At 44.4% G+C, this 22,480-nt stretch overlaps 1 protein-coding gene across 5 annotated transcripts in view; it reads right to left on the bottom strand.

Moving 5' to 3' along the window:
• rgs6 (regulator of G protein signaling 6) overlaps positions 1 to 22,480 on the bottom strand; it is a 39,590-nt gene that overhangs the window by 16,307 nt on the left and 803 nt on the right. For 2 of the 5 annotated variants that reach the window (XM_007893251.2, XM_007893252.2), the window contains exons 2-13: positions 20,664 to 20,763; positions 12,866 to 12,916; positions 11,867 to 11,973; positions 10,539 to 10,590; positions 9,408 to 9,472; positions 9,178 to 9,254; positions 8,580 to 8,661; positions 7,465 to 7,539; positions 6,038 to 6,136; positions 5,222 to 5,283; positions 3,917 to 4,027; positions 2,831 to 2,956 (exon numbers count right to left, since the gene is read on the bottom strand). In XM_007893251.2, the coding sequence (XP_007891442.1) occupies positions 2,831 to 2,956; positions 3,917 to 4,027; positions 5,222 to 5,283; positions 6,038 to 6,136; positions 7,465 to 7,539; positions 8,580 to 8,661; positions 9,178 to 9,254; positions 9,408 to 9,472; positions 10,539 to 10,590; positions 11,867 to 11,973; positions 12,866 to 12,916; positions 20,664 to 20,742 (986 nt within the window). In that variant the 5' untranslated portion in view covers positions 20,743 to 20,763. Of the gene's footprint in view, positions 1 to 2,830; positions 2,957 to 3,916; positions 4,028 to 5,221; positions 5,284 to 6,037; positions 6,137 to 7,464; positions 7,540 to 8,579; positions 8,662 to 9,177; positions 9,255 to 9,407; positions 9,473 to 10,538; positions 10,591 to 11,866; positions 11,974 to 12,865; positions 12,917 to 20,663; positions 20,764 to 22,480 lie in introns of those variants that run through there. The other 3 variants (XM_042338023.1, XM_042338022.1, XM_042338024.1) reach the window with 3 other exon arrangements.

The raw sequence follows: 22,480 nt of genomic DNA, 5'->3' as shown, positions 1-22,480 counted from the left end.
CACTTTTTGTTGTTGTTGTTGGTGATAAGGCACTCTATCAATTATTATTATATAAGGAACTACAAAATTATAGTGATTAGAGCACTCGCCTCGCAAGCGAAAGACCTGGATTTGATTCCCGACAAAGGGGCGAAACCCTGGGCAAATTTCCTTACTCCGCACGCCTGATAATAATCCCTCAAGAAAATAAACAATAATAAATTGGTCACTTCAATCCACAACTGTTTGTGGGCCGCTGCTGTGCGCAATTGGCTGCCGCGTTTTGCCCACAAATATACTCAATTCGCTTTACGGTATATTCTGTGAAGCGCTTTGAGACTTCTAGAAGACGTGAAAAGCGCTATCGCAAATGCAAGGATTATTTATTTAATATTATTACTATATTGTGCCAGAATGCGGCAATGATCAGCAGGTTGGTGCTGTGGTGATATAATTGGTGTTATAGGCTCTGTGTACCCACCCAATAAATTGGCTTGCAAGTCTCTTATACTATCTACGAAATGTGAGTTGATGATCCTCCCTGATGCAGTGCGTGTCCAAGCTCTGTCTACGGGGAAGAGATGGGGATGGGAGTGAAGGAATATGATGATGATGAGGCTGCTCTCTAGTGGTGAGAAAGGTGTACATTTATTCTTACTGCTGTAACAACAAAAGAACAGTCAATTGTAATAATAATCCTTGCATTTGATATAGTGCTTATTAGTTTGAGATGTCTCAAAGCGAACTGCTGTCAAGTCTAGTGACCTGGTTTGCAATGTACTACGAAAACAGCGACTGAGTCGATAGATTTTTGTTAGGTAAGGGTAGCAAGGGATATTGATCAATGGTAAATAATAATAATAATCCTTGCATTTGATATAGCGCCTTATCACGTCTTCGAGACGTCTCAAAGCGCTTCACAGAATATACTGTAAAGTGAATTGACTGTATATTTTGTGGCCGAAACGTGGCAGCCAGTTGCACACAGCAGGGTCCCAAAACAGTCATGGATTGAAGTGACCAAATTATAATTTTTTTTTGAAGGAATTTTTACCCCCAGAAAAGTGATCTGCCAATCAACTAACAACTGGGTTCCTACTGCTAGGTTAACAGAGGCGTGTGGAGCAAGGAAACTTGCCCAAGGTTTCACCCTGCCATCGAACCCAGGTCTCTCGCTTGCAAGGCGACTGCTCTAACCACTGAGCTACAGGAGTTGAGATACAGTTCAATGCAATGGAGGCACAGATCAGCCATGATCTAATAGAATGGCAGAACAGGCTTGAGGAGCTGAATGGCCTACTCCTGTTCCTATTTTCCTGAACCTTCAACTGTATCCGGGTGTTACACGGCAAAGGGTCAGTCTTAGAGGGAATATTTTTGCTGGAGGATTACTCAGGGCTCTGTGTCTATTAATAGTATGACATTCAATTCCTGCGCACTGAATAACCTGCCTCCTGCAATCTTAGTCACTTACTGGATGCTTACCTAATGGGACTTGACTTAACTCAGCCGCAAGGGTCCAGAACCGGCAAACTAGCCGCCTGTGATCTCTGTGGCTCACAACAGGGATTTGGGCTGATCTGAATTCGCAGCATTGGATAAAAAAGAAGCCCGATCAATTTTTTAAAAGAGCGTAAACGGTCATCATCAGAGATGCACAGAGGGCGATAGATGTGGTTAGTTCAATTGAGACATGGCAGTGCTAACAATAATAATCCTTGCATTTGAGATAGCGCCTTTTCACGTCATTGAGACGTCTCAAAGCGCTTCACGGAATATACTATAAAGTGGATTGACTGCATATTTCATGGGAAAATGCAAATATGGAGATGGGTGTCCTGATATATATATATATAGAGAGTGAGAGAGAGAATGGAGGGCACTGTCTCTAAGCTGCAATCTCTGAAGGACATCAGAGATGCAGACAGCAGCTATGCGCGTGAGGCTGGTCAGGTCAATGCCTCTGGCATGTGCTTGTCTGAATGTCTGAACAGAGGCCTTGCTGTGAATGTCTGATACCTGTAAACTTCCTCTTCACTTCATCCATGTTACAGAAGATGTAGCACAGAACATGGCCACAGATCATTATCTGCCATGAAGATGATGGCAGAATACAGTTAAACAATTGTACTGAAGATGGGGTGTGCTGGTGGGGTGCAGTGGTGTTTTAATTAAGAAATTCAGGCTGTGATGCCAAGCTCCTGAAAAACTCCTTCAGGACGGACGTGTTTTTAGCACCTGTGAGACTTTGCGCTGACTGTTATTATCGGGCACAGTTTCGAAAGGAGGGCAGGAAGCGGGGTGTGAATTCCATTTACAAGCCCAGCAAAGCTGAGAGAGAGTGTCAGTCGGAAAGGCTCCCCACATCTGTCCTGCACCTCTGAGAGGCCATCTGCGGGCACAGCTGTGAAACCAATTTGCAGCTCAAGCTACGACTGAAAGTAAATCCGCACAGCTTGCCATTGAGAGCACTGTCTGAGGAGCATTCCCGCTGCTTTGTCCAGCTCTATCTGTTAGCACATCCGGGGTTAACAGACATGAGCTGAGAGAGAAGAATCCTTGCTCCTATGAGCAAGGTCTCCTAGAGTACTGAGGTCCCGCCAGGCAAGATGCCGAGCAGGGGGTGGGGAGAAATGACCATAGACAGGGTCGAATAGGGAGGTTTTCAGGCCTGACCTGAAGATGGGAAAGGATGGGACAAGGCTGAGGGATTGAGGCAGAGAGTTCCAGAGTTTATCGATCACATTGCATTGCCAAGGGATTGTGTTTAACAGGAGAGTTTGGTTGTGTTTGTACAACAGGTGTTTATATTCTTGGTTGTTGTCGATTCCCGCGATGCTGCTCGGTTTACCTCAGATTCTCGGAGCTGAATTCAGACTCGAGGAACTTCAGGAACTGATCTCGACCAACGGGATCCTTCAGCATCTCGTCGAAGGAGAAGCCCCAGCGCTTCACACGCTGCTGCCCGGGCTCCTTGCTTAACACAGAAAGACAGAGAGAGAGAGACAGAGAGAGAGAAAAACAGTTGCTCTCTGTAGCTGAACACCAAACCCATTAAATAAATAATAATAACAATATTCCTTGTATTTGATATAGCGCCTTATCTTGTCACTGAGACGTCTCAAAGTACTTCACAGAATATAGTGACTGTATTTCGTTGGCGAAACGTGGCAGCTAATTGCGCACAGCAGTGTCCCACAAACGGTCATAGATTCAGTCACCAATTTTATTTATTTATAGTTTGGGGGTGGGATTCTTAACCCCCGAAAACTGTGCGGAGTAAGGAAATTTGCCTGAGGTTCTGCCCAGCCCGGGAATGGAACCTGGGTCCTCTCGCTTGCGAGGCGAACATTCGGACCACTACACTATGGGACTCCGCAAAACAAGGGGGCACCTCCTGACTGTGTAGTGGGCAGAGCTGCAGCTGATATGTCCAGGAGCTTGCTGGATCGAATGCCGGTTGGTCCGTGTTGAGTTTGCTGGCTACAACCTGGGATTGCATGGGGAGGCTGTATTGCCTAAGGTTTTTTCACCACCGATCCCAGCTTTCAGTGGCAAGTCTTACATCCGTCAAGAGAGGACACATTCATCCTAGCAGATTCTAACCCAGGAATCCCTTCCAACCATGACACATTATTAATCCCGTCCACTTCAATACAATTTATCCTTGGTATATAATAATAATAATAATCCTTGCATTTGATATAGCGCTTTTCACGTCTTCTCGACGTCTCAAAGCACTTCATAGAATAGACTGTAAAGTGAATTGACCGTATATTTGTGGGCGAAACGCGGCAGCCAATTGCGCACAGCAGTGTTCCACAAACAGTCGTGGATTGAAAATGATCAACTTATTATTGTTTTGTTTTGGAGGGATTATTATATTCAACTGATTGCCCCAACTCATTGACAGGGAACTCAGCCTTGTCCCAATTACCTGGCCTCCAGGTCCCAGAAAGTGCTGTCGTCGCTGATCCAAGGGTTGGAAGGTTCTGTGGGCGTCAGCAAAGGATCGTACTCCAGGTACTGCTCTGCATAGCTGATCAAACTAAAGCACAAAGGCATCAACTACAACAACAACCCTTGCATTTGATATAGCGTCTTATCACGTTGTTGAGACGTTTCAAAGTGCTTGACAGGATATACCATAAGGAGGATTGACTGAAGCCATTTAGCCTCTTTGCTATTTTGTGAGATCATGGCCTATCTTCGAATTTACCATTTCCCTGACTTATCTCCATTTCCCTTAATACCCTCGTTCCCACAACACCACATATCTCCCTTTAAAGCATTCCCAATCGATTCCACTTCTACAGACCTCTAGGCCGGGCAATGCATTCCGATTTTCACAAGGTCTCTGTGTGAAGGAAGTGTTTTCTGATCTCACTTTAACCGCTGAGGAGTGAAATCAGGAAAGACTCACAGGAGCAAATCATACTCATTTCTGCCATGGAAACCTTTTTCAGGTCCATCTGATCAGTCCCTTAGCAGAACATCAAATTGTGTCAAGGTTTAAATTTCCTTTACAATTTAATTGATGCGCAACAGGACATTAAACAACGAATTAGCACACGTTAGTCCACCTGTACTAATGAAGGTTTATCGTATCGCTTGCAATTAAGTCAAGGCCAAATTAATTTTTCAGCACATTCGTTCCATGGATGTTAGAAATAAGGAGGACAAAGTCCTGAAGGAGTGATAAACGTTCTATGTTAACCCACTGATAACTATCAATATATCAGTGATAAGCAACAACAGCAACTTGCATTTATATAGCGCGGGGTATCTTCCCGGAACGTTTCATAAGCGATCCATAACAGAATAATAATTATGCTCACGTTGGGTACAGCCCTTTCACATTGGGAGGACGTCTCAAACCGATTCACAGAATATACACTGTAGAGTGTAAAGTGGAACGTGTGTTTTTGTGTGAACCCGGCAGCCAATACATGCACAACCAGCCATGGAGTGGATGACGAATTTTATTTGGGGGGGTGCGGGGGAGGAATTGTCAGCCAGGACACCTGGTAAAAACTCCCTTCTCTCTTTGAATAGTGCCACTGGATCTTTGGCATCCACCTGAACAGGCAGATTAGGGCTGACGTGGGATCTTGTGGCTTCATGATAAAACTCATTTTTGGAAGATTTTGTTAAAGGGTATTTTTCAAAGCCAGCGGCAACGCAATTTAATTGGGTAACATGGTGGCTTCTCCAGGGATATTTGCCAAATGAAGGTCCTTACCTTTCTGCTACTTTAGACATTTTTAGACAATGTCTATCTAGCTGGGCGTTTAAAAAGATTATCTGTAAACAGAGAGAAAGAACCATTCAAGTAATCAGACACTCAGTAGTTTAGCTGTACAGGTAATAAAATTATTATTGATAATAATAATCCTTGCACTTTGGGGGAGCGCCTTTTATGTCAGGACGATGCCTCATAGCACTCCCCATGATTTTACTGTAAAGTGTAGTGACTCTTTGTGGGCAACCTTGGCAGCCAATTTGCGCACAGCGATACAATAATAATAATCCTTGCACTTGCTATAGCACCTTATCATGTCACTAAGACATCTCAAAGCACTTCACAGAATATACTGTAAAGTGAATTGATTGGAAATGTCCCACAGTGACCAAATTTTTTTTTGAAGGGATTATTATCCCCGGAACGTGATCTGCCAATCGACTAACAGCCAGATTCCTACTTACTGCCAGGTGTGTGAAGTAAGGAACTTGCCTAAGTTTTCCCCCTGCCCGGGAATCAAACCCAGGTCCGCTTGCTTGCGAGGCGAATGCTTTAACCAATATGCTACAGAACTACAATTTGAGACTACAGCCACCTTGTGAATTCTCTAATTTGCTGCAATCTTTCAAGGAATAACGTAAATGAGACCCCACTTTTGCCAGTACTGTACTGGTGCCAGAATTGGTCGGTGAGAGCCATCTATTGCCCGGGGACAGTAGCTGAGCCTGTCCATGTTAGACAGTCACTTTTGCACAGTACGCAGACTGGAGCGGTATAAATTGCAAGTGATAAACGTTTCTTCTGTTCACGTGTTACCTTTTTGAGCAGGTCTTCTTTACCAGGTTTTCTGGCTGGCTGTACCGGTGTGTGTACAGGGCTGGCAGTAGGCGAATCTTCGGAAACCCCGTAGACAGACTAGAAGTAAAGAAACATTTCTCGGTGTAATCTCAACTCAGATTCTACAAAGAGGCGAAGATTGTATCGTTCAGATCGCAGCAGTCACTGGGAGGCCAGGGATTACTACTAGAGTAGTGATAATGGGGGACTTCAATTATACTAACATAAACAAGTAAAAATAACAGTGTAAAGGGCAAGGAGGGGGAAGGATTCCTGAAATGGGTGCAGAATAACTTTCTGGATCAGTATATTTCCAACGAGGAAGGAAGCAGTGCTAGATCTAGTTCTGGGGAATGAAGTGGGGCAAGTGGAGCAGGTTTCAGTAGGAGAGCATCTTGACAACAGTGATCACAACATCATTAGGTTTAGAGTACTGATAAACAAGGGACAAAAGGAACAATCAAAGGTGAAGATACTCAACTGGAAGAGGGCTGATTTCAGTGAGCTAAAAAGGGACCTGGGCCAAGGTGGACTGGAAAGAAAGATTGGCAGATAAAACAGCTAACGAGCAATGGGAAGCCCTCAAGTAGGAGATAATTCGGGGACAGAACAAATACATTCTCACAAAGGGGAAGGGTAGGACATCCAAACCTCCCTGGATGAATAAGGAAATTGGGATTAAAATAAAACAGAAAAAGGAGACTCATGATAAATGTCAGGTCCAAAATACAGAAGATAAGCAAATGGCCCCGCAAACTTGTCTTCCGCAAATAATGATTTACTTCTCTCTTGAAAGCTGTTATCGATTCCATGATTCTTCCCATTTACTTCCAGTGAACCCTGCAAGCCAAAGCCCAAGCTGCTCCAAGCTGGATTTACAGAAGGAAGCTAGCCCATCAGTGTTGGCCTTCGCAGCCCTCCAAGGCCTTGTTCCTCTCTACCTCTGTGACCTGCTAACTCCATACAAACCTGCCCACTTCCTCCGCTCAGCAGACTCTGGCTTGCTCCATGTCTCCCACCAGGTCTGCCCCACGATCGGCGGTCGGGCCTTCAGCCTCTCTGCCCCCACCCATTGGAACTCCATCCCACAGTCCCTTCGCCTCACTCCCTCCCTTGTCTGCTTCAAGGTCCGTCTCAAGACCCTCCTCTTCGACCATGCCTTTGGTCATCCTGACCTCCACTCTTCCTGATTCCGAACTCCAGCTTTGGTGTTGTTGGGAATTTGACGTATTTAGTTACAATTCAAATATCAGAATGACAATTCAAACTCTGTTTGATTTAACATTCCCTTATTTTGCAGTGCTAAATTCAACATGAATTGGTCTGCAGTTGACTGGGCATTAATTTGCTCTTGCAGTTACTGTAGATCTCAAACAGTGAGTTCAGTAAAGCTTCCCCGCTCATACCTTCTTTATTTTGTTTGGGTTTTTCATCCTACGACACTTTCTGATGTCCATTTCAGTGGTGTTCACGCAACCAGGCTACAGAAGCAGAGAAAGAAATTTGTTATAATATTAACAGTAATCCTTCAGTTTTAACAAAAAGAGAAGAAGGGGGTTTGTCCCAGTGTCCTGGCCAACAATCCCCCAAATAAAAAAAAAAATTGCTCATTCACTTCATAGTCTTGCTCTTCCCTACCTCTGCGATCTATAAAAACTATCAGGCCGGTTCCCTCCGCTCTGCAGGCAACTAGCCTGCCCCACGTTCTCCGCCCTGCCTGCTCCCCGACTATCAGCAGTCGGGCCTTCAGCCTTTCTACCCCCACCCTCTGGAGCCTCTCCACCTTGTCCCCCTCCTTCGCTTCTTTCAAGGCCCGTCTCAAAACCTTCCTTTTCGACCGTGCCTTTGGTCATCTTCCTTCCTCCACCCTCCCCATCTCCCTCTGCCCTCCACCCAACCACTCCCAAACTGCAGCTCGGGTTTAAATCCCTTCCATTGCCCGGCGCCTTGGGACGTCTTCCTGAAGTGAAACGAACTATATAAGTGCAATTTATTGTTGCTCTTGCTGTTTGTGGCAGATTGACGTGCGCAAGTGGCTGCCGGATTCACCCACAAAAAACAGTTAATACATTTTACAGTGAAGTGTTTTGGGACGTCCTCTGGACGTGAAATGGGCGAAACCTTGGGCACTTTTCCTTACTCAACACGCCTTGTTTCCCTAGCAATAAGTAGGAACCCGTTTGCTAGTGGATTGGTGGATCTATTTCCGGGAACAATAATCCCTCCAAAGAAAAATGTGTTCACTCAATCCACGGCTGTTTGTGTGACATTGCTGTGCACAATTGGCTGCCTCGTTTCGCCCACAAAAACGATAACAACTTGCACGTATATTGCACCCTCCGCGCAGGGTAGAGTCTGAGAGCACTTAAATAAACAGTCAATCCACTTTGCACTATATTCAGTGAAGCGCTTTGAGATGTCTCAATGACATGATAAGGCTAAGTCAAAGGCAAGCATTATTGTTATTATTATTGCTGTACCAAATGTAAAGATTATTATTATTAATATTATTATTACTCACCACAGGTCTGTGAACATCCCAGAACGCCCTTTCTTGACTGTCTAGAATCTTGCGTTCCGTTTTATCCTTTTTCCTATCGAGTCTAAAAGATGATAATATCAATTGCCACAATAAAGGCTGAATTTAAAGCAGCATTATTTCCCACCTGTGCTAAAAATATTAATAGACACTTGGGGAGGGAGGGGGGCAGGAATCGTGCATTTGATTTCATAAGATCACAAGATCGGTTCGGATGAAGAAAGTCCTTTGGCCCCTCTGATCTCATCCTTCCACCTGACTCAAGACCTATTTCTTTCACAGAACTTTCAATTCCCTTTCCTCTCGCCACATGCCCTAGGCTCGCACCCCTAGCTCGAGTGTAAACCTTAGACTATCCTGAGACATCCTCCCAACATGAAAGGTGTTTTATAAATGTAAATTTGTATTGCCTTTTTATAAAGAGGGAGCTCAAACCACTGGTGTCACAGTGAAAGAAAGGTATCATCTCCCTTTCTCTTAACACCTCATATTGTATATACAATCCTATTGCGCCTTTCACGTTGGGAGGACAGACCAAGGCGCTATATCCTTAGGTTGTGCAAGATGCCTCTTCACGTACTTTACTTGGGCCTCGGCTTGCATAAAGATGAACTCCCACTTCCTTGCAAAAGCCCTTTGTAGCCTGGCCAAATTCTCCTGTGAAAATAAACAGACCTGGAGTTAGAGGGAGAAGGAGATGTGTGCTCTGCAATATGGTCAAATATTGATCCACATTGCTGCAAGCACCCAGTGCCAATCATGTTGAGGTTTGCGCTCACACCCTGCTGATTATAAAATCGGTATACCTACGGCCTCATAATCTGCAAGCTCCAGTCTTGCTTTATTCTGCATTGTCCGCTTGCACAGGTAGATGGCTGCGGTTGGGAAAGAAGGAACACGAAAGCAAAAAATTACAACCTTTATTGTAATCAGAACAATCCTTGGATTTGATATAGCTCCTTGTCACGTCATCGAGATCTCTCAAAGTGTTTCACAGGATATGCTGTAAAGTAGCGTGACTGTGTATTCTGTGCTTGACCGCGGAAGGCAATTTGCAGCAATACACAACGATGTCCCATAAACAGCCATGAAATGATCAATTTTATTTGTTGGCCAGGATACTGGGAGTGAGACACTTTTTCGAACATTGCCATGGATTCTTTATCGTCCACCCGAACAGGGAGATGTGCCTCATATTATATGAGTATTGATAATAATGCTATATTAATATTAATATGATATTAATATTCATACATTACATTAATATTGATAATAATATATTAATACTATATTAATAATACGGTATTAATATTAATAATATTAGATTAATATTGATAATATGTGCCTAATATTCATGCGCATACAGCAACAAAGTGCTGCAAATTCTCACAGACAACACTTTGCGCTCTGTATTACGTGAGAGAAACTGTTCGGCAAAAGGAACTGTGCGTGAAAAATAGAGTGAACGGCTTGATTTATTCTTTGTCTCAGAGAATCGGTCACTAGAGGGCAAGGATTGAAAGGAATTATCAAAAGTGCAATTATCTGTGACGTCTTCTCTGCTCTACCATCAGCGGCCGAGCGTTCAGCCACAATGCCCTGAAGCTTTGGAACTTTCTCTTTCAATCCCTCCACCTTGCCCCCTCCTTTCCCTCTTTTAGATCCAGACTGAAGACCCTCCTCTTCTACCAGGGAGGTCACCTCTTCCCTCCCCCAGTCTCGGCGTCAGGCTCCTCCACTGTTTAGCACCTCGAGACGCTGCCCCATGTGAAGGGCGTTATATAAATACAAGTTGTTGTTGTAAAATTCTATGGTTCAGACCATTTTCAGTCAGCGTCTGTCTGCAAAGTGTTGGATCTGCCTGTTTGTCAGGCAGGCGGGCACCATGTTACGGATTAGTTAGACTCTGGAGGGTACGAAAGGAAACCAAAACATACTCACCGTAGTCTGTATTTTCTGGCTCCCAGCAGTTTGACGGCCAAAAGTAGGGAGCCTACAATTAACACACGGCTGTTAGTGCATGAATTGACCGCAGAGAAGGAGTACATGTGGGCGGAGGGTGACAGAGTGAATGACTTCTCCTACCGAATACTTGACACAGCTCAGGTGTCAAGTATATCTCCTGCTCGTAGAACATCAGGGATCTAAGTCAGTGACCAGAGAACATCTTGCTTCAGAGCCTCAGTGTTACACACGTGGGCTTCACTCAGGATAGTGTCACGTATATGGGATTTCCTCGGGATGGAGCAAAGTACGCGGGATTCCATCGGGACAGTGTCATATAAAAACTTGGCCACCCACATACTCACCCACGCTAAACTCCATACCCCCATCACACCAATTCTAACCAGGCTCCACTGGCTCCCTGACACCGAACGGATTAATTTCAAGATCCTCACACTCGTCTTCAGATCCCTTCATGCACTGGCACCTCCCTACCTCTCCAACCTGCTTACTCCCCCATTCTCTACCCGCTGCCTCCGGCCTCCTGCTGGTCCCTCGTGCTCTTCCTTCCACCATCGGTGGCCGCGCTTTCAGCCTCTACGCCCCAAAACCCTGGAACGCTCTCCCTCAATCCCTCTGCCTTGCTCCCTCCTTCCCCATCTTCAGTTCGCAACTGAAGACCTTCCTCTTTGACCATGCCTACGGTCACCTCCCACCTCCCCCCGGCTCTGCATCGTGCTCCACCACTGCCAAGCATACTGAGACCCTGATGCTGTTGACGTGAGATTCCCTGCAGAAGGTGCACTTTCTACTTTGTGGTTCTTTTTTTCGGAGCTAGGCACCGTTTCCTGCACCCTCGCTGTGGAGATAAAAGGGGTGGTATTGCTTCTCCCTCTCACTGATAAATATATGGCTTTCACCTCTGACTATTTCTGCTCTGCACACCCGCAGGTGGAGGTGGATGGGACCTGCTTGTCTTTGACCCAAGCCCTGATCTGTGAATGACACAGGTTTACAGCGTAAAGGGCAATTTCAGCTCAGACACCAGAAAGCTTTCCTTTGCTCAGAGGGTAATGAACGACTGAACAGGTTGCCAGGAAAGATGGTAGAGGCCAGGACACTGGACTTATTTGAAAAACAGCTCAATGCTGTAGTGGGGAGAGATGGTCAGGTGGATGAGATTGGATGGGCTGAAGGGGCCTTCTTCATCTAAACCAATCTGTGACCCATCTGAACGGTGAGCTCTTCACCCAGAGGCATCTTGGCAAACACACTGGCAATTTCCCTGACAATGGAATCGGAATGGAGAATTGGTTTTGACCCACCTGAAACCTATAAAATGTCCCATCGTCCTTCAGTGTCAACACGTGATCTGATATAGGAAACAGGTAGCCTTGAGCAGCGATTAGACTCCCTAAATGTATGGCTTCACCTGTGAATAGAGGGGAAAAAAGATGACTTCAACAGCGTACAGGCACCAGAATTCTTTTAAAAGTCAGTGTAAAAAAAAGTGAAAATATGTATTTTACTTAATAATAAGCCATGAATTTGGTACAGCGTCTTTCATGTCAGGAGGAAGTTTCAAAGCTGGATTTACCAGCTGGGACTGGGACTTAAGCTGGGACATCCTCCCGACGTGAAAGGCGCTCTATAAGTGTAACTTTGTTGTTGTTGATGTTGTTACTGTAAAGTGTATTGACTGTGTATCTTGTGGGTGAATGTGGCAGTCAATTTGCACCCAGCAATGCCCAACAGCCAGCCATGAAGTGAACGACCGATTTTATTTCCCACAGACTGGGGGCAGGGCATCCTCCCACTCAGCTCCTGTTAACTCTGCAAGCCAAAGCCCTTAAGGGTAGGGTGGTCCTAGCTGGACAAGCAGCGGGAAAGCTTGCTGAACAGTGCTATACATGGCAAGCTATGCGGTTTTAGCTGATTAGACTTCAGCAGTACCCCAATGAACACTCTGGGATCCCCAAGCCTTGGCTCTTGCCAACCTGCGCCTAATACTTACCTAATAAGCAGGATGTGTCCCTCCAGGGAGAGAGTGCATATTCCATTCCAACAATCTCTCTCTGGAATTCCCATGTGGAGGTGGGTTGCGTGGAATTCTCAGTTTGGTTTGGAAACTCTTACACATGGTGACAGGTTTCCGCAGGTGTCAGACACCCAGCTGACCACCCCCCAAAAAGTGCAATATCAAAGAAGTAATGATTACCAACTAAATTTAGTAGGTCAAAATATTTAGAACAGCATTTGTGATGTAAGAAGAGCACAGCGTGCCTAAGGCCATCACCAAACACTAAAAACATCACTCTCTTTACCTTGATCTTCAATAATTAAATTCTTCATCAGCCACTGCACAATGTCAGCGCCTGAAAGAGAGCGATAATGGAGGGAAAGTGAGGTTGAACAGGGAGACACATGTTAGGATAATCATCCTTGCATTTGATATAGCAACTGTAACGTTGAAACATCAATTACTCTTCAGTGCGGTGACTGTACCATGACTACCTCATCTCCATGGCATTGACCACTGTTTGAGCTGTGCCTTGCTCCAAAACAGGCAAGTAGCGCCATCTAGAGGTACATTATTGCCTGTGATCTCCGCACAGTTTTTTTGCGAGCATTCATTCATTCACGAGTAGGAAGAATTAGCCCCTGGACCCATCTGATCTCAGCTGTCCAGAACATCTCCTTTTCCTAGTGATTGAGTTACATTTCAGATAGTAATCATACACCAGTGCTTCTATACTAATAATCATAATCCTTACATTTCCCCCACAAAATATACGGACAATTAGGGTTGTCTATACACAATTAGACAATATTCTTTACGGTATATTCTGTGAAGTCCTTTGGGACGTCTCAATTACTGTAAAAATTACTGTAAAAGTGACTATGTTTTTATGGAAAACCAGCGGCAACTGATTTGCACACAACATCCCATAAACGGCCTTAAGTGAATGACCGATTTTATTTGGGGGTGTTGCTGGCCAGGACACCAGCAGGAACTCCCCTCTCCCACGCAAGTTTATGCATTTACTAAACTCAAAACGATCTTTATTTTCGTGTTGTCCAACCTTTCGTTCTTTAAGCTGGCTCGCTTTTACCACCTGACCAACTGGTCACTTCGGCCCATTTGGTATTTGTCAGTCTGGCTCAGTGGTAGCATTCTTGCTTTTGAGTCAGAAGGTTATGGGTTCAAACCCCACGTGGGGACTTGGAATCGCTTAGACTATGCTGGCGCTCCAATGCAGCGCTGAGGGTGGGGAGGTGTTGCATTGTCGGAGGTGCCGTCCTTCAGATGAGACATTAAACCGAGGTCCTGTCTGCCTGTTCAGGTGGATGTTAAAGATCCCATGGCACCATTCAAAAAGAGAAGGGAGTTTCTCCAGGTGTCTTGGCCAACAATGTTTGTGGGATATTGCTGTGCACAGCTGGCTGCCACATTTTGCTCACAAAATACACAGTCAATCCACTTTATAGTATATATATCCTTGAAGCGTTTGAGATGTCTCAACGACGTGATAAGGTGCTAAATAAAAGCCAAGGATTATTATCATGATGAACATTGGCTGTTCCAAGCCCAATGATCGCCAAATAGAGTTTGGACCAGAAGAGGGTGCTGCTGTTCCACTGCAACTACAGTGCTCAGAGGCTTCCCACTGACCTCTCAGCCAATGCAACAGCACAAATTCTCTAAATAGCTCAGTTGATTAAGTCATTGCCAAGAGTGGACATTGAGCCTTTCAGATATGTAAAGTGCTATGGGACTTAAATGCAAGTTGTTGTAATAATCTGGTTGAATTTCCCGGTTTGTGCGGAGCTGCTTCCGCCCTTGTACTAATCACAGCCTATGGGGATAATAATCCCTACAATAATAATAATAATTTGTCACTCAATCCGTGAATGCTTCTGAGACACTGCTGTGTGCAATTGGCTGCTGCGTTTCGCCCACAAAATACACAGTCAATTAACTCAACAGTATATTCTGTGAAGCGCTTTTAGACGTCTCAATGAAGTGATAAGATGCTTTATCAAATACAAGGATAATTCTTCTTCTTATTATTATTGCTGGAGTCACAGGCTTGTGCCCAGTGGCGTATTTCCAATACCTATGTGTGTAATCATGCCACAGCTTGCACAACCTAGGAGAGGTCAGCTTGGGGCGGCTGGAAGGACTCTTACTTCTTGTATCAGAAGGTTGTGAGTCCAAGCCCCACGTCAGCACTTGCGTTCACAGTCTTGTCGACATACATACAACGATACAACACTACAACACGGAAACAAACCATTTGGCCCAACTAGTCTATGCCGGTGTTTATACTCCACACGAGCCTCCTCCCTCATCTATGCATCAAGTTGTCTTTTAAAGCATGTTGCTACTTTTTGCTTTGACCACAGCCTCCAGGAGTGAGTTCCACATTCACCACCCTCTGTGGGAAGAAGTTTTGATATTCATTAAATTTAAGTTACAACCGTCTTGCGACTAGGGCAGACCTAAGAAAACCACCTTGGTTTCGATTAAGAGCCATGGATTATTTCTGCCAGTTAACCTGGCTTTTATTCGCCTCCTTGATTTCAATTTACTCCTAAGTTCAAATGAGTTTAGTTGCTCCTTAGCTCGTTGGCGGGACCTGGAAGAGCAGACCAATCACTGGGGGCAGGGAATCATCCCACTCACATCACTTCTGTTAAGCCAAAACTCTAACAGGTAGGGTGGTCCGAGCTGGACAAGCAGCGGTAAAGCTTGCCAGACAGTGCTCTCAATGGCAGGCTATGCGTTTTTAACTCCTGCAGAACCCTAACACACACTCTAGGGTCCCCAAGACCTGTCTCTTGCCAACCTGCACCTAATACTTTGGATACTCTTAAGTATGGTGGTGGGGTTCCCTATCTGTCAGTCCCCCGGCTGCCCAGAAAACAAAAGGACTCTGAGGCATTTCATTTTTGTGTGAAAAGTGTATCATAAAGTGCAATTTATTATTCACTATCTTTGCTCGGTTTACTTCGCAGTTTGGCAGAAGTAAGAAACGAGGAAGGCTAAAGACTCCCTTTAGTCTGGTTTAGTTTAATCTGTGGAATAAAAGCATCGAATTCAGTTTCAAGTGGATTTTGAAAAGAATTGCGTTGGAATAGATTTCCCACTAAAACAATAAATCTTTATCAGAGCACGATTTCTATCACGTTGAAAGAAGTGCCCAGGGAACCTGTTCAATGTCTATTACATTTAGTTACTCTCTGTCCTTGATGGGAAACTCAATCACAGCTGCTTAATACTCTATACCCACATGTGCTTAAGAAAGTATCCAACTATTTATTAGATTATATAGATACATTTCTTGCTATTACTATAATTAATAATCCTTGCATTTGATATGCTTTGCTGAGTGAAGGGCTGCTATAAAAATACAAGTTGTTGAAGCTGTTGAAATATCACATCTTCGAGATGTCTCAAAGCGCTTCAAAGGACTTTACTGCAAAGTGTAGTGACTATATCTTCTAGGTGAACACAGAGGCCAAATTGTGCACTGGAATTTCCCGAAAACAGTCGTGAAGTGAATGATCTATTTTACCTGGGGGTTTGGAGGCCAGAACAACACCAAGGTTCAGATTTGAATGAAGCAGGCCCTCTGGCCCACCTGAACTCATCCTTCTCAAATCCTTCTTCACCTCACCCCCCACCTCGCCCACAGCTGTAATCAACCACGACAACAACAAGTTGCATTGGTTTAGCGCCTTTCAAGTTGGGAGGACGTCCCAAGGAGCTGGACTGAAAAGAATGGTCTATAAAGGATTTTTTATTATAATCAATAATGACTCATAACTCAACCCTGGCGTATGTTGTCACTACCACTTAAGTCATCAAATTCTGGCCGCATTTATTGATTTATTTATTTATTTATACCCTCACAAAACAAAATGTGTCCGGACACCAAATGGATCATTATGAGGAGGGCTGAGTGAGAACGCTCAGGTTAAATATTTAATAGTTACCAAAACGCAGGCTTTGTGGAGCAACAATGCTCCAATTCCGTCTTGTTCAGTGACTAACGCCACAGACCTGGATGTGCCTCCAGATCCCAGTGCTTTATACTGCCGGTCAGCCATCAATTATGAACATAGAAGTGAAAATCAAAGGATGAAAGAGAGCAATGGATTTTTAATTGGTGGAAGGCTTTAAAAATGTGCTTTTGATCAATAGCTTCCTGAGAGCAGAAATGGGCCACAGTGGTTTGCTCAGTACTGTACCTGTCTTAAAATAGGATTTTCTCCATCACTTCAATGCTAAAATGTAATTTACGGCAGTGTTAAAATGCAAAGGTCGTCCTATTAAGATTGGGAGTACTTTGGCCTGTGCCTGCACTGCTGGGAGGAATGAAGCTCAGTGGTTAGGGCACTCGCTTTGCAAGCGAGAGACCTGGGTTCGATTCCCAGCAGGGTGAAACCTTGGGCAAGTTTCCTTACTCACACGCCTAATAATAATCCTTCAAAAAAAAAACAATAATAAATTGGTCATTTCAATCCACGACTGTTTGTGGGACACTGCTGTGCGCAATTGGCTGCCGCATTTCGCCCACAAATATACAGTTGATTCACTTTTACAGTCTATTCTGTGAAGCGCTTTGAGACGTCTAGAAGACGTGAAAAGTGTTATATCAAATGCAAGGATTATATTGTTATATAAGCTGTTTTGGTGGGAATACACTGTGTTGCTTTATCAATACTCGGAGCTCAGCACTGTTAGTTACTCTGTGCCATGTGACAGACTATTAGCTCTCACGTTAAAGTGGGATTACACTCTGCTATTCGGCACTCTCAGTGTAAAGGTTGTGTTTCCTCAGCTGAACGGCTCACCTCAGCAACCAGTGGAGAGTTGGGTTTCTGACTATCTCACTCCTGTACAAACTATCATACAGCACCAGTCAACAGTGCAGGAGGGGATGGGACGGCAGGTATATGGAGTGTACCCGCTGCATCAGAATGAGTCAATATTCTAAGCTCAGCACTGTTAGCTATTCTGTGACAGATTGAATCATTGCTACCTCTCATACTGAGCCTCTAAAACAGCATTAAACAACAAGGGCTAGAAAACCCACTCTCTGTGTCAGATTGAACCATTCCTGCGCAGGGCAAAACCATAGGCAAGTTTCCACGCGCCTCTGTTTACCTAGCAGTAAGTAGGAACCCGGTTGTTAAGTCGATTGGTGTATCGCTTTCTGGGGATAATAAGCCCTCAATAAAAAATTGGGTGACTCAATCCATGACTGTTTGTGGGACACTGTTGTGCGCAGTTGGCTGCTGTGTTTTGCCCACGAAATACACAGTCAAGCCACTTTAGAATATATTCTGTGAAATGCTTTGAGACGACTCGATCAGGTGCTATATCAAATGCAGGGATTATTATTGTTATTATTATTAAAGATTAACCTGTTCATTGACTTCATGGCTGTTTGTGGGCAATTGCTGTTGCACCTGATTACTATTTATTTGCACTCATTTACAGTAAATACTGGGAAGCACTTGGAGACATCCTCCCTTTGAGACATAAAATGCTCCGTATCTAATGCAAGGCTTATTTTGTTATTATCATTACTGATTGATTTTGCTTATCCTCCCACTCTCTTTAACCCTGGCCCTCTCCTGCACTGTCTGCTTTGGTTCCTCATCTACATTTCTCACCAGAGAGAGAGAGATACGCACACGGCAGCTTTGTTCGCTTTAGAAATGATTAAGACTGACTCTGATCAAGCACGGGGTCCTTTCTGCCATCCGTATGACATTCAGCGATGGTTCTGAATGGAATAAATTGCCTGTGTTTGTTTCAGGAGCAGCGCTGTCTATCATAACACAACCCGAGGCTGTTCCTTCCTTCCGCCCCGCTGCACCCACACATTTGTCCACTGTCTGCAACCAGCGTACAGAGTGTCCCCTCGTTTAAGGGCTTCTGCATGTCACGGTAGCCAGTGTGTGTCGCAATGTCAACATTAACACCGAACACGCAAATCAAACCCCTCCCCGGGGCTTCTTCCTTCAGGCCCTTCTCCTGGATTGAATCAGGCATTTTTCCTTTATAATTATGTGCTCTCCACTTCCTCGGATGGGGGGGAGTGGGGGTGGGGGAAGAGTGTTAGGAAAAGGAGAGGTGGGGGAGTGTGTTAGGGGGGCAGTGTCTTCCTAGCAGATCTATTGTTAGAAGATACTTAAAGAATGGAGTTGTTGAATTTTAGCTAAGAATCTGGTTGGGGTTTACGAATTGTCAACATTTTAAAAGTCCTGTGTGTTTTGAGTGTGTGCGCATGTGGTTTGTTTTTTATTCTCTCTGACTGCAACAGATCACTTTATAGTTTCCCACCGGAGACTCATTTGTGAGTTTCATTAACTGCCAACAATCTTCATGATCGTAAACCTACCTGGGGGACACGGAGGCCTGATATGATCAACCGCAAGTTTCAACTCTCCAAAGTAAGGCATTAAGATACTGCTAAAATGTCGTTCCTTTGATATTCTCTCCCACCTACCCACCACCCAGCTCTACCCCCAACCCACGCCCATTCCCACTGTGCTAGCCCGGGTCCTTATCATCAGAGCCCCAAAATTTCACATGGTGTTAGGCTTAAAACCATTTCCTCAAAAGACGCTATATCAAAAAGAAATGCAAGGAACAAATATAAACCTATACGCCAGCAAACTCCAACACAGCAAAGCCATCAGAATAGGACTCAGTCTTCCAATGAAAATAGGTAACCTAATATTGTAACAGAATATATATATAAAAAAAATAATTTAATGGTGTACTGTGAGTATATATCACCTACGCCTCTCCCACACAACACACACATGATCAAAATGGAGAAATAAGATTTGGAAATTGCATTCATTTAAGAGTAAGCTAGATGTCGAAGGGTATGGAAGGAGTTAGGAGGGAGTGGAGAAGAACTGTGTGAGGTATTATGGAACTACAGCATTTTGACTCCAGTGTCAGCTTGACTTAGTTGATAACATTTTCGTATATAGATTCTTTAAGAGCTGCACTAAAGGTTACAAAATGAAGAATGTATTTGAGAACGTGCGAAATTCTAGCAACACTGTTAAATGCTATGGAAGTTGTGAAAGTGGAGACTTGATGGTAATTTTTTTCTCCAGGAGAGGTCTTATTGGAGACCGTAGAGGAGGTAATTATAACAACGACTTGCATTTATATAGCGCCCTTCACCCTGGGTAGTGCCCCAAAGCACTTACGATGCTACATATGATACAATAAATACAATGCTAAATACGATGGAGAAAGCAATAGATTCCACAGCTATAATTTCCAATATTTACAAAGATTTACATAGACTGTACAGTACGGAGATGAGCCACTTGACCCCACCAATCTGTGTTGGTATTTATACTCCGCATAAGTCTCTACTCCTGCTTACTCCCTCCCACGCTCTTCTGTTCCCCTCTTCTCTCGCTGTGCAAAGGAGACAAGATCACAGGGATAGGGAAGTGAAGGGATTTATGCCACCACATGCTGGACACCTCGAAAGATTTCGGACAGCAGCTATTTTCATGGCCTGTGGCTTCTCCACAAAAGACTGACCGAGACCTGGTTACTAAGAGCGCGTGACAATTTCTCTGGCCTTTTGCAGGCAATCGGCAACCTCAGTGGTGGGTGTCAGAGGGGAGGGAACCAGCCCAGGGGCTACTCCCACATCACTGCCTGGTTCAGACGCCTGCTGTCGGGACTGATAACCAAATGTACCATCCTTTACCTGCGCTCCGCGCCCCGACCCTGCTGGTGTCCCGCTGTTAATGACAACATCCCTTACATTTCACACTGTGCCTGTTATTTCGAATGTCTCAAAGTGCTGTACAGTAATTACTGGTGCTGTGTATTGTGTAGGCGAACGCAGCAGCCAATTTGCTCACAGCCAGATAGGTCCCACAAACCCATGAAAGAAAATGAACAATTTTCTCTAGGGGATTGTTGGGCACCAGAAGATCTTCTCTTCCCAAATAGTGTAACAGGATCTTTAACGTCCGCCTGGACAGGCACAGACGGGACCTCGGGAACCTCATTCTCTCTACATTCTAGTCAGAGGCTGTGTTCTCAACGACAGTAGGACTTGCCTGTGATAACGCTGGGAATCTTTGACAGGAAACTCTTTACTGTGCGGATTGGCACGCCTCCAGCCTTGTCGTCCTGCATTTGTGTGATGATAGTTTCTATCTGAAACAGAGGAGAGTTGTTTCGGGTGAATTCCCGCATGTATTATATATATATATGTATAATTCAATTGATATATATATATTTATACAACTATATATATTCCATTATATAATTAGTTTAATTCAATTCACTTTACAATATATTCTGTGAAGCGCTTTGAGAAGTCTCAACAATGTGATAAGGCGCTACATCAAATGCAAGGATTATTATTTTTTATCAGTATTTGGTATAATGCCTTTCATGTCTCAGCATAATTTACTGTAAAGTGGAGTGGCTGTGTGCTTTCATAGAAAAACAGCAGCAGCCGATTTGCACACCGCAACTTCCTGCAAATGGTAGTAAAGTGAATGACCAATTTTATTTCGAGAACTGGCCAGGACACCAGGAGGAACTCACTTCTTCTCGCGCACGTTTATGTATTTACTAAACTCAGAACAATCTTTATTTTCATGTTGTCCGGTAAGAATTATGACAACAACAAAATTACATTTGTAAAGTGCCTTTCACGTGGGGAGAACGTCCCAAGGTGCTGAAGAGTCAGGGATCAGGACCCGAGCGTGGAGGGGTGGGGGGGCAGGGTTGGGATGAGGGAGGCCAAAGAGATAGGCGGGCAGCTGAAGGCATGGTCGAAAAGGAGGGTCTTGAGTCATTCTTTGAAGGAGGTGAGGGAGGAAGCGAGGCGAAGGGATTGTTGGATGGAGTTCCAAAGGGTGGGGGCAGAGAGGCTGAAAGCCCGGCTGCTGATGGAAGGACGGGTTGGGCGGGAGACATGGAGCAGGCTGGAGCTCGCTAAACAGAGTGTGTGGACAGGTTGATAAGGGGTTAGCACGTCAGGGAGGTAGGAGGGGGCAAGGGAGTGGAGGGCCTTGAAAGTGAGGACGAGGATTTTGAATTTTATCCTCTTAATGATGGGGAGCCAGTGGATATTATTGTTATGTATGGAGGCACAGGAAGAGTGTCATTGAGAAACCCTTTTTTTTCTAATCTCGGGAGCATTAAACACTCCAAGGTTTAGCAGAGCTGGGTGAGATGCAGAGTAAAGAGTTGAGATTGCCTCAATATCTCTGTCTTGCCCTATCTTTACCCGTCTTCAAATCACACCTGAAGAATTTCTTCTTTGACCGTGTCTTCAGTCACCTCACCTCCCTTCTCAACTCAGTATCAAACCTTGGGCAAGTTTCCTTACTCCACCGCCTAATAATAATCCCTCCAAGAGCAAAAAACAATAATAAATTGGTCATTTTCAATCTACGACTGTTTGGGGGACATTGCTGTGCGCAATTGACTGCCGCGTTCGCCCATAAATACAGTCAATTCACTTTACAGTGTGTTGTGTGAAGCACTTTGGGACGTCCTCCCGACGTGAAAAGCGCTATATCAAATGCAAGGATTATTATTATTATTATTAAACCCACTCGGCTGTTAACAATCCTTGCATTTGGTAGAACACAACATTTACTGTAAAGTGGAGTGTCTGTGTATTTTTGGGGCAAATGCAGCAGCCAATTTGTGCACAGCAATATTCCACAATCATGAAGTGAGTGAGTGACCAATTTTATTTGGGGGATTGTTGTCCAGGATACCAGGAGAAGCTCCCTTCTCCTGTCAAATTGTGCTATAAGATCTTTAACATCCACCTGAACGGGCGCAGACAGGAAAACCTTTGCATCAGTAATTCACATTAAGAACATAAGAAATGCTAGACGAAGAAAGATCA

The sequence above is a fragment of the Callorhinchus milii genome, unplaced genomic scaffold (genome assembly GCF_018977255.1).
Source record: "Callorhinchus milii isolate IMCB2004 unplaced genomic scaffold, IMCB_Cmil_1.0 Scaffold9, whole genome shotgun sequence".
NCBI classification, from domain to species: domain Eukaryota; kingdom Metazoa; phylum Chordata; class Chondrichthyes; order Chimaeriformes; family Callorhinchidae; genus Callorhinchus; species Callorhinchus milii.
This window is presented reverse-complemented; position numbering and strand designations above follow the sequence as displayed.